The sequence below is a fragment of the Capricornis sumatraensis genome, chromosome 14 (assembly GCF_032405125.1).
Source record: "Capricornis sumatraensis isolate serow.1 chromosome 14, serow.2, whole genome shotgun sequence".
Classification (NCBI taxonomy): domain Eukaryota; kingdom Metazoa; phylum Chordata; class Mammalia; order Artiodactyla; family Bovidae; genus Capricornis; species Capricornis sumatraensis.
In genome coordinates, this window is record NC_091082.1 from 76,226,895 (window position 1) to 76,239,698 (window position 12,804).

At 40.8% G+C, this 12,804-nt stretch overlaps 1 protein-coding gene across 2 annotated transcripts in view; it reads right to left on the reverse strand.

The window, feature by feature from the left end:
- The window catches only part of CENPF (centromere protein F), a 61,024-nt gene extending 50,175 nt beyond the window's left edge, over positions 1-10,849 (reverse strand). For both annotated transcript variants that reach the window (XM_068986294.1, XM_068986293.1), the window contains exons 1-4: positions 10,688-10,849; positions 9,223-9,419; positions 2,042-2,163; positions 1,527-1,618 (exon numbers count right to left, since the gene is read on the reverse strand). In XM_068986294.1, the coding sequence (XP_068842395.1) occupies positions 1,527-1,618; positions 2,042-2,163; positions 9,223-9,419; positions 10,688-10,849 (573 nt within the window). The remainder of the gene's footprint in view (positions 1-1,526; positions 1,619-2,041; positions 2,164-9,222; positions 9,420-10,687) is intronic.
- Between the last annotated feature and the right edge of the window lie 1,955 nt (positions 10,850-12,804).

Consider the following 12,804-nt stretch of genomic DNA (forward strand, 5'->3'; position numbering starts at 1 on the left):
GGTCCCCTCCCCCTAGAGCTTTGCACACAGAGACTCAGAATTCAGTACTAACCAAAGAACTCTTCCATCTTCCACCACACCGTTCCCCCCAAGAAATGTCCTAAGAGGCATTCTGTATTACATAAAACACATTTGTGGATCTTCTGCTGTTTAGAAGCCTGTTTGTTCTCTCTGTCTCCATTCTGACAAGCGTCAAGTTGCAGCTACAGTAGCTGAGTTAAATTTTTTATAGCAGGGGCTTTTCTCACCACGGGGAGAGGTTTAATGTTTCTGGAGACTCACAGTCCTCCACAAAATAACTCTGGGAACAGATGTCAGGGCCAGAATTGATACCAATGACTGAAATGGGTAACAAAACAAATGATATTTCCAAGACAATCAGAAGTTTACTGTTTAACTTTTATTTGTGTTGAAAAGCAATGCCTTTGCTATGTATCAAAACTCTGGTGATCTCAAAACAAGGGTTAAAGGCTTAAAAAAAATTAAAATTGCTAAAACTCTAACAGGTACTTTTTGATCCTCACTATTTAAGGCATCTACTTATAAATTCAGCCTTAACCTGTCTGCTAAGTTGGGCCATCTCACCAAGTGCACATGCTTAGTGGAATTGTGCCATTCAGTACTAAACTGGAATTTAAAAAAAAAAAAAAAAAAGAGTAATACCATGTGAGCAGAAATGGGAAAGGTATATTCTACAGATAACAGGACTGAGCCTGAAAATACCTGGTAACTAAAAGCTGGGGTTCCCAAAACATGCGTTTTATTTTATTGATGTTAAGCAAATCTTTCACCTACCTCTCTCAGCCTTTTTTCCCCTATCAAACTGGAGTTTAAATCCCTTGTCAGCTACTTAATTTAAAAGAACTAGAGAGATTATGTTGACAACCTTCTCACCTGAAATAAACATTTCATTAATAATGATCCCCAAACCTCTCATCCCTGGTAAAAGTGAAAGTGAAGTCACTCATTCGTGTCCGAATCTTTGCGACCCCATGGACTGTAGCCTATCAGGCTCCTCCGTCCATGGGATTTTCCAGGCAAGAATGCTGGAGTGGATTGCCATTTCCTTCTCCAGGGGAACTTCCCGACCCAGGAATCGAACCCGGGTCTCCCGCATTGCAGGCAGATGCTTTACCGTCTGAGACACCAGGGAAGCCCTGGTAAGGTCTGAATAGGAACCAGTTGCCTCCAGGTGCCAAAGTCAGCCAGGAATAACTCTGGTCCCACCCTCTCCAAACATATTCTTTATCGTAAGATCTTAAGTATGTTTCCACAGTTTCTGGGGAATTTGGGGCCTATTTGATATTTAGGGATAAAGTCACCTGCCCAATCCATTTTATTCCACTCTTAACCTATTTTTAAACTTAAAAATATCATAACCAATGAGCCAGGAACTCTGTTTTCTCAGTGTAAGAAAAACGGGTCAATCCCATGCAGAGCAGATTTTTCCTTCTTTGCTCTGTCCTACCTATATCAAAGTACCTCTTCAACTGCACACTCCATTAAAAGGCCCATAATTAACTTACCTTTGCCTGCAAGGCTTTTACCTCTGCCTCTAATCTTTTTCGTTCTTCAACTTCTTTATTATATTTCTCTTTTAGATCTTCATATTTGGAACCTAAACACAGACAATGAGATACAGTTTCAGTCTGATCACTGATTTTGCAAAGAATCATTATGACAGTCTAGAAATGAGTATCTTCATACATCAGATAGAAAGAACATTTTGGTTAAGGCAACCAATACTGCTCAAATTACCCAAATATTAAAATGCATGGAAACACAAGTATTTTGAATATTCCAAAGCTGAATTATTTTAAAAAATACCATAGACGGATAAAGTGAAAAGCTTAAAGGCTGACTGATGGTGCAACATATTTCAACAGATACACAAATATATGTGTAACTAATGGCTGCTCTTTGTTGTTGTTTTTAATGCTTAAATTAGAAGCTGAATTCAAGGTTGAATGATTTCATTTTCTTGGGCAGAATTAAAATCTCAACAAAAGAGCTATTTATACAAAGGGAAAAGAATCCTTACCACTATAATACTGGCTTGGTGTAAGCGGAGTTGCAAAAATTTTCTGTGGTGTAAGGCATGAATTCAGAGAGACATCCGCAGATTGTGCCGCTTGCTGGCTTCTTTCAAGTTCAGATTTACACCTGTGAGAAAATGACCCGAGAGGATGCCACACCAGAGTCACAGCTGCAGAACGCCAACACCACACATTCCCAGAGAGCAACAAACTGACAAGAAAACCCACCGGCTAAGAATTCCTGCCACTGCATTTATCCAACAGACACTTCATAAGAACTAATTGCGAGACAGTCCTTTGTCTCCAAAGGAACTCAGTCTGGTTAGGAAAACAGAAATATAAGCCAGCCAATTACAGTGTGATAAAGGCTATAATGAAGATCTGTAATAACCACTATCATAGCAAAGAAGAGTTGGGAGGGTTGGGACACATTCCAACCAAATTTTATATTCTAGGCCAAAGAAAGACACAGTGCTACCAAAAAAAAAAAAAAAAAACCCCAGAACTTAAGACAGGAGGACATTGGTATCATTGAAGCAGGAGCTCAAATCTTGAAACTAGATAACATTACATATAATATTGTCATTATATTAATAACATAGACTTTGGCAAGATCCTTTTGACCTACCTTCTAGAGAAATGAAAAGAAAAATAAACAAATGGGACCTAATTAAACTTAAAAGCTTTCAGACAGCAAACGAAACAATAAATAAGATGATGAAAAGTCAACCCTCAGAATGGGAGAATGGAGAAGGCGATGGCACCCCACTCCAGTACTCTTGCCTGGAAAATCCCATGGACGGAGGAGCCTGGTGGGCTACAGTCCATGGGGTCGCTAGAAGTCGGACACGACTGAGCGACTTCACTTTCACTTTTCACTTTCATGCATTAGAGAAGGAAATGGCAACCCACTCCAGTGTTCTTGCCTGGAGAATCCCAGGGACAGGGGAGCCTGGTGGGCTGCTGTCTACAGGGTCGCACAGAGTCAGACACGACTGAAGCAACTTAGCAGCAGCAGCAGAATGGGAGAAAATACTTGCAAATGAAGCAACTGACAAAAGATTAATCTCCAAAATATACAAGCAGCTCATGGAGTTCAATATAAAACTACAACAGCAGGGCTTCCCTGGTGGCTCAGTGGTAAAGAATCCACCTGCCAATGCAGGAGACATGGGTTCGATCCCTGATCCAGGAAGATCCCACGTGCCGTGGAGCAACTAAGCCCATGCACCGCAACTACCGAGCCTGTTCTCTGGAGCCCCAGAGCTGCAACCACTGAGTGCACGCATCCCAACTCCAGAAGCCTGCATGCCCTAGAGCCTGTGTTTCACAAGAGAGCACCCCCTGCTCACTGCAACTGGAAAAAGAGCCTGCGCAGTAATGAAGACCCAAAACAGCCAAAAATAAATACGGAAATAAAAATTATTTTTTTAATCAATAAAATGGAAGATCTAAACAGACATTTCTCCAAAAAAGACAGACAGACGCCCAACAACATGAAAAGATTCTCAACATCGCTCATTATTACAGAAACACAGATCAAAACTGCAGACAGGTATCACCTCACACAGGTCAGACCAGCCATCATCAAAAAATCTACAAACAATAAATGCTGTAGAGGATGCAGAAAAAAAAGAGAGCCCTCCTGCACTGCCGGTGGAATGAAAATTGATACAACCACTGTGGAGAACAGTACTGAGGTTCCTTAAAAAAGCTAAAAACTACCATATGACCCAGCAATCCCACTACTGGGCATATACCTTGCTGCTGCTGCTGCTGCTGCTAAGTCACTTCAGTCGTGTCTGATTCTGTGCGACCCCATAGACAGAAGCCCACCAGGCTCCCCCATCCCTGGGGTTCTCCAGGCAAGAACACTGGAGTGGGCTGCCATTTCCTTCTCCAATGCATGAAAGTGAAAAGTGAAAGTGAAGTCGCTCAGTTGCGCCGACTCTTAGCGACCCCATGGACTGCAGCCTACCAGGCTCCTCCGTCCATGGGATTTTCCAGGCAAGAGTACTGGAGTCGGGTGCCATTGCCTTCTCCGGGCATATACCCTGAGAAAACCATAATTTAAAAAGACCCATGTACGCCAATGTTAGGGCTTCACCAGTGGCTCAGCAGTAAAAGAATCCGCCTGTAATGCAGGAGACATGGGTTCAATCCCTGGGTTGGGAAGATCCCCTGGAGAAGGGAATGGCTACCCAATCCAGTTGTTTTTTTGCCTGGGAAATCCCATGGACAGAGGAGCCTGGCAGGCTACAGTCCATGGGGGTCACAAAAGAGTCAGACACAACTTAGTGTCTGAACAACGACGACAACCCCAAATGTTCACTGCAGCACTATTTACAATAGCCAGTTCATGGAATCAACCTAAATGTCCACAGACAAATGAATGGATAAAAAAGATGTACAAATATACAATGGAATATTACTCTGCCATAAACGGGAAAGAGATTGGGTCATTTGTAGTGATGTGGATGAATGTAGAGTCTGCCACATAGAGTGAAGGAGGCCAGAAAGAGAAAAACAAGTAAATCACATATTAGGACATATAAGGGATCTAGAAAAATGGTGCTGACGAACCCATCTGCCAGGCAGAAACAGAGAATGGACTTGTGGGCAGAGGAGGAAGAGAGCGGGGGGGTGGAGAGAGCAGCACTGTCATATACGCTGCCATGCATCAGACACTCGGCTGGCGGGAAGCTGCTCTGGACTGCAGGGAGCGCAGCTCAGCGCCCCGTGACAGCCCAGAGGGCTGGGACGGGGGGCTGGCAAGGGGGCTTAAGAGGGTCGGGACGTACACGCACTTATAGCTGGTTCCCACTGTTGTACAGCAGAAACTAACCCAGTATTATAAAGCAATTATACTCCAGTTAAAAATTAAATAAGTAGAAATTTTAAATAAATAAAAAAATAGCCTTGATATACATACCATGCCTTTTATGACATTTTTAAAATGCATATATAAAAATTAAGTTAACTTCATGCATGTAGAAAAGATACTGGCAGGAAACAGACCCAAAGAAATGGAGAAAGTGAGCTAAACACAATCATTCTCAGTATGTGTGGAGCATTGGTTCCAAGACCCCTGCAGATGACAAATATCCAGGGATGCTCAAGTCCCTTATATAAAATTTGCAGTAATATCTTCAGCCCTTCATATTGTTAGGTGTGGAAGCTGAGGATACAGAGAACCTGGACTGTGCAGGTGTCAAGTCTCCTTACCATTTAAGTCCTAAGACCTTTCAAAAGAACTCAATTCTTGCAGCTTGACCTGTGTCTCTGATTTTCCCTTAACACAAGAAACAAAATGAAGCTCCTCAGACAATCGCTAATGATGGGCACCATTCTCTCTGCCAAGGACACATTACTCAAAGCAGGGGGGGAAGAAAGGAATAAAGGAAAAGCCTCAGCGCCCTAGCCCCTCCCAGCTCTAAATTCTGTCCCAGAAAGAAGAGTAAGGTTACGAGCCGAAAATGGCTATGCAGCAAATAAAATCACCTTCGAATTTACAATAGATAATACCTCTCCAATAGAAATGTTCTAGTAGTGTGAAAAAAATAACAAGAAATAAATGAATTCAATCTTAATATTTCACTCAATATTTTTGATATTATCACTTCACTTCACTCAATGCAAAAATCATTAACAAGGTATTTTACATGTTTTTGTACTAAATCTTCAGAATTTGGAGGTTCAGTGTGTACTTCCAGCACACCTGCACTTACACTAACCACACTTCAAGTGTCCCACAGCCACATGTAGCCAGTGGCTACCATACTGGACGCTGCAGGTCTACAGACTTCCCAAGGCGTAAAAGGCTGGTGACTCTGGAGAGAAATGTTGAAGGAACTCGCAAAATTGGTGTTTCTTTTCCCTCTCAAATTCACATCTTATCTCCTTTTCCCTATCTTTTCATTTGAAAAAGTTTCTTAATTTTAAATATTAAATAAAAATATACCCTGTTGTTATTTTTATAAACCTTTATATCACCTGTCTCCTAGGGAAAAAAAACACACAAACTATCACCACTGAAAAAAATGTACTAAATTAAGCTCTTTACTAGGTTTCATTTAGCCAAGCATCTCTTCCTCAAATGTTAAAATATGAATGTTTCTGTCTAAATTATTAAAATCGATATTTCTAACATTGGCACCCAAAATGTTCTTTTCAAAGAAATGATTATTCCAGCATACTGAAGTGAACTTCCTACTTCCCAAGCACCTGCTTTCCAAAACAAAAGCTTCTTTCATTTATTCATCCAACAAGTATTTGAGGACCTGCAATTGCCAGGTGCTAGGAATACAGTGATAAACAAGACAGACAAAGATAAAGTTTAGGAAAACAAAGAATAAAATAGACATTTATCATTCTAACATTGCGACTGAATAGCCACCTTACACATGGATAGAAAACAAAATTAGAAAAAGACTGCTGTGTACCTATCATCTTCATAAAAAGACAAGCATACAGTCAACCCTTGGTACCTTCAGAAGGTTGGTTCTAGGACCCTCTTAAATACTAAAGGGCTTCCCTTGTGTCTCAGCTGGTAAAGAATCCATCTGCAAGGTGGGAGACCTGGGTTTGATCCCTGGGTTGGAAAGATCCCCTGAAGAAGGGAAAGGCTCCCCACTCCAGTATTGGCCTGGAGAATTCCAGGGACTGTATAGTCCATGGGGTTGCAAAGAGTCAGACACAACTGAGCTACTTGCACTTTCACTTTAAATACTAAAATGTGCAAAGGCTCAGTGCTCATATAAAATCACATAGGTAGCATCTGCATAATAATCTATGCACATTTTAAATCATATTTTAAATCATCTCTAGGTTACTTATAATACCTAATATAATGTATATACTGTGTTAATAGTTGTCAGCATGCAAATTTAATTTTTGCTTTTGGAACACTCTGAAATTTTTTCTTCAAATATTTTTGACCCTAGTTGGTTGAATCTGTGGATGCAGAACTCAGACATGTAGAGTCAACTCTTAATTTTTAAATGTTATACCTTTCAAAAATATGTTTGCTTTGTAGGTAGAATTAAAATAACCACAAGCTATGCCTGGGAAAAAGTTCTTGGTATCAAAATACTTATTAAATACAAATGGAAAGACAGTAATTTACAATCCAGAAATTCAGCTGACACCCTAACCAAGTGATGGTTTAAAAGTCAAATTGAATCATGTACCCTCTAATATGAGGCACTGAGAAAGGCATGTCACTAGTTCTGTGATACTTTTACCAAAAATCCATAGCCTCAGTCTGACCCAGAGATTCTCTCCAGGATGACTCTGCCCTCCCAAAGGGCATTTGGCAGTGCCTGGTGACATTTCTGACCGTCAAAATTTGGAGATGGGGTAAGTGCTACTGGCATGTAGTGCGTGGAGGCCAGGAATTCCATGTATCCTATGGTGAACAGGGCAGCCTTCCACAACAAATAATCCAGTCCTAAGTGTCAGCTCTGCCATTGCTGAAACACAGCGGACAAATCCAAATTGAGTACTATTGTACAATAAAGGGGTCTAGTGCTCCTTAAAGATGTCAAAGTCGCAAAAGTCAAGAAACCATCACAGCTTAGGGAGAAAAGAAAACATCCACTAAATGCAACATGGAATCCTGGCCCAGGTCCTAGAGTACAAAAAGGACATTCCTGGAAAAATGAGTAAGAACATGACTGGAAAAATGAGAGAAATTCCAATAAGTTAATAGTACTGAATTAATGTTTATTTCTGGTTTGGTCATTGTACCCCAGTTATGTAAGGTGTTAACAACTGATTCTGGAAGTATGAAGTTATTTAAAAATAAAATTTATTCTTAAAATTTCTAGGGGAACATTTGCAGAATTAACATGGGGCAATTTGCTAGTCTTTTTTGCTTTTAATCTTCCACTGTTAGAATGAGAAGATTCCATTTATAAGCTCGCAGTGCTCAAGTCCCACTAAACTTTGATTAATGCCTCTAGTTGTTTAGGGATTTTTTTTTTTAATGGAAAAATAGTAATAAGCACTTTTTAAAAAATTGCTTAAATATGGCATTGAAATTGGTGATTTTTTCCGCATTTAACAAGTATTTTATTGGCTGCCTTTTGTAAGACGAGCAGTTTTATTTTTTTAATTGGAGTATAATTGCTTTGCAATGTTGTGCTCGGTTTCTGCTGCACAGTAAAGGGAATCAGCTCTATGTATACACTCCCTTCCCTCTTAGACCTCCCTCCTACCCTCCACGCCCCCAGCCCACCCATCTAGGTCGTCACAGAGCACTGAGCTGAGTTCCCTATGCTTTACAATAGGTTCCAACTAGCTATCTCTTTCATACAAGGTAGTGTATGTATCTCAATCCCAATTTTCCCATTTCCCCCACCCACATCTTCCCCAACTGTGTCCACGTGTTTCCAGGGCAGGAACAGAGATGCAGTCATAGAGTGAAATCAGTGAATTGATTGGGGAATACTTAAGATGGAAGAAGGGTCTCCCGGATGGGGATCTCAGTTGCAAAGTCTTCCAGACTTCACTTTCCTCCTCTCCAGCTGAGATTCTGTGGCACCCAGCTGGCACCCAAGTTCATTCACTCTCTTCCACATCCTCAATTACTCCATTGACCTATCCCATCACCCTTGCCCCCAAACCTTAAATCAATCCTCTAGGATATCTTCTCAGCATTTACATCCCACATGATAAAGAAAAAAAAAAAAAAAAAACCTCATACAACTCTATAGACTGGTCCCACTATAAATTCCTGGCCTCCAATCTTAACTGAGCTCTCAATGCTCCTCACCCTTTGGGACTAGTTCTCTCCTCTACAACAGCTTTCCATGCAGAGAAGACACAAGCCATCAATATAACCCACGTTTTAACTTCCCTCCATCTTTCCAGTAACCACTGTTGACAGTTTGGGAATTAATCATTGCACCCCCACCCTCATAACAAACACAGTGCCTGGCACATGAGGCAGCTTAATAAACATATACTGAATAAGTAAATGAATAAGCCAGCAACCATTTAATGAATTTACACAGCCCTGAGCCATGCGACAACAGGACTGAAGTGTATAAGAACTGTCCTCCAATCACTGTTCATTCCGCTGGAAAGGAAAAAACTGCAATAGGTAGTAGTAACATCATAAAAAGGACGCATCTGATAAATACATATGAAGACATCCATAATAAATACTGTCCCCAAAAGTTACCTTTTAAGTTCCTGTTCCAGCTTTTCTATTTGTTTTTTGCTCGAGTTCAGTTGACCTTCTTGGAAATTCACTTGTGACTCTTTGACTTGAAGTTCATGAGAAATCTTCTGCTTAGTCTTCTCCAGATTTTCACATATTTCCATCAAGCTTTGGTTCTCCCTTTTCAGGTTTGCACCCTCAGTTTTCTCATTCTCAATCTAATGGGGATTGTTCAAAAGGAAATACATCACTTACTCATGAACTTATCAGACATTACCTGTGAATCTGAGTCTAACCCTGACGACTAATTTTCTGAGATACGACTGTAATAATCCAGAAGTCAACGCTTGATGAACAGAGAAATCCTAGATGATCTCATTTTGAAGTTTATTAATAGAAAAGTTTTACAAAGTCATGTATTACACTGTCTTTGGCTAGGTCTACACACACCAATCCTAGAGAGGCTTTAATATGCTTTCGAGAATTAAAAAAAAATTAACCTTAGAAACCCTCTCTTAGCTACTCATTTTCAAGTTCAGTTGCCAAAGCCAGTAAGTGTAAGAAATTGAAAAATTCTCCCACTAGCAAAAACATTTTAGAAGCAGTAATTGTTATTACTACTCTAATATGAAAGAAGTACTACTTAAGTTTCCATTTACTAGTCCTGGAGAGATCTGGGAACTCCACCGTGAAAGCTCACTGTCAGAAAGCAGTATCTAGGAGACTTCTTCCAAGAAGGCAATGGCAACCCACTCCAGTACTCCTGCCTGGAAAATCCCATGGACAGAGGAGCCTGATAGGCTGCAGTCCACGGGGTCACTAAGAGTCGGACACAACTGAGTGACCTCACTTTCACTTTTCACTTTCATGCACTGGAGAAGGAAATGGCAACCCACTCCAGAGTTCTTGCCTGGAGAATCCCAGGGACAGGGGCCTGGTGGGCTGCTGTCTATGGAGTCGCAGAGTCGGACACGACTGAAGTGACTTAGCAGCAGCAGGAGGCTTCTTTGGTGATCCAGTGGTTAAGACTCTGAGCTTCCACTGCAGGGAGTGTAGGTTCGATTCCTGGTCAGGGAACTAAGATCCCACAAACCACACAGCCCCACCACCCCCACCCCACCAACCCCAGCAAAAAAAAAGCGGTATCTATTTTGGCTGCAAAGTGTTCTCATACTGACCCCAGATTCAGAGCCAAAGACTTTTGGCCATGTTGGTGCTGAATGCAAAAGCAATGTCCCATTCATGGTCCCTAAGAGAAGCGACAATGGAACTCAGCACTCCTACACACGAGCACATAAGCAGAAATGAGGACAGAGGATGGAGAAATAAAGTGATCACAATAAAAAAGGCTCAGTAGAGGAGAGGAAGGAGGATTACCACCTGAAGACAGCAAAATCATCTTTCTCTAAAGTAAAAAAGGACCAAGATAAAACTGTTGATCCAAATAATGAGTGAACAGTTTTAAATACCAGCATTTCGGTGATACCTTCTGTTTTTGCTTCTGCAACGCAGCCTCCAGGGTCTCAAGCTGAAACTGCCTTTGCTGCCTTTCTTTCTTCAGTTTGTCGAGCTGGCCTTCAAGCTCTTGAATCTTCTGAAGGGCTCTTGTAGGCAGGCCTTCCTTCCATTCTTCCAAAGCCCAGCTCATTTTGCTCTCCTTTCTTTATTACTCAAACATTTATAAATAAACTGAAAAGAATAAACAGACTGTTGATCCTACCACAGTAAAATGAAACTTATAGTCTCAGAGACAAACTAGTCTACATAACCACCTCTAAGAATCAAATTTCAAAACTTCTTTCAAAAAATAACAAAGTATAGCATCCATCTAGCCACCCTCTGCCAGGTGACTCCCAGTAACTCTGACTGTGAAGTAGTACACAATATGCTCATTTGGTTTCACCTTGCTTTCGGTTTTTCTTATTTCTCATTTCTTACTTCTCATTAGGCCACCTGCTTTCTACCACTCAGTTCATTTTCATTATACAAGGTATGAATTTTTTGGTACAAGGCTTCTGGGGAAATTGGGCTTACAGGACAAAGAAGATGCATAAGTTATTTTGCAAACACTTGTCTTTCTTCTCTTCATGTCATTAGTTCCCACTCATACTCCATCCCTCTTCCTCCAGGAAGACTTCCCTGAGGACATCCATCATAATCTGGTGTTTTCTCTCCATCAGAGTCTCTCATGGCACAGGTACCGCCTCCTCCTCCCACGTGATTATTATTTGTTGAGTCAGTGCATGAATGAACAAACTATGAATGCCATACAAGCCCCAGAATCACTGCAAAATGCAGTCAAGTCAGTCTCCAGGCCAACTGTGACCAGGAATCAGGTATATAGCCTCAGTAATTCAAATCCCTTCTCAGCTATAGGCAAGATGTGTGGCCTTGGGTGTGTTATTTAACAGGGCTGTGCTCTGGTTTCCCTGTTTGGGAATAATAATGGTGGTGACTCCCTAAACCTTTAGAAAACTATCTCCTGATAAGCTTTCCATGCATATTAACTATTATATTAGTCCCTGAAAAACACTTTTTCATTTATATATTGCTACATATGGTAACAAGACAGCAATAGCCTACCTCTTTCTGGGACATATCTTAGAAAATTTAAATCAGCTGAGAGAAAAGTATGGCAATTATTCTTTTCTCATTAGCCTTTAGAACGTAAATAGAAGGGAAAAAAAGCATTCATTTTCCAGTTATTTTAGCAAGAGGACGAGAATCTGTTTTTTTTAACTAAATGAAGTTCGTAACCATTTTAGTGTTTTGTTTCAATCGACTTCATCAAGGAAATTTATCAGCATGATTAAAAATTAGTTGATGAAAATACTAAGAATAATAATTTTTTTTCCAAAAATTAAGAGAAGCAAGGGTCTCGGAAAGCACATAATTTCAAGCCTTGGAAAGTGGTTTTCTTTCCCATTCTCCCCTCCCCCTTAATTATTTGAACACAGTATCTTAAACCCCATTCCCATCTACCCAAAAACTACTTCAAGGAGTGTCATGCCTCTCCAGCAACAAAGACAATTTACACTTCCCCAATAGGCAACCTCATCTATTATAAACTAGCTAGTTCATTCAGGAGTTCAGGGGTGCCTTCAGAGGAACACAACTGTAACTCCGAAACAATTCTGCCAGCCATGGAAAGCATTACATCAAGACACCATAGCAAACAAAATATTAAAACAAGCAATTTAAAAAGCTGATACAGACGATGGAAATAAACAGAAGGACGACTGGCAAGTTAAATGCTTTTCCATTTCAAAGTCTAAGATACAGCAAAACATAAACGGTTAAAGCAATCACCAGACCCAAGATAATTTTGATTGGAGGGCACAACTTCGACAGATTTAAGGTATCGGTCATTCACCAATCTATATGGAGCCACTAGGGCAACAGGACCAAAAGAATTTTAAAAATGTAAACCTCAAGATGAAAGAGGCGAAGGGGGTGGGGGGCGGCGCCTATGAATGAAAACTCTGCCTGCTCCTCCAGGACAAGCTCGAGAATAGGACTCAAAGTCGCTCCGCGGTGGCACTGTAGGCGGGGACTCCAGTTTCTTGCCGAAGATGGGGGATTCTGATACAGGGAAAAGTGTGA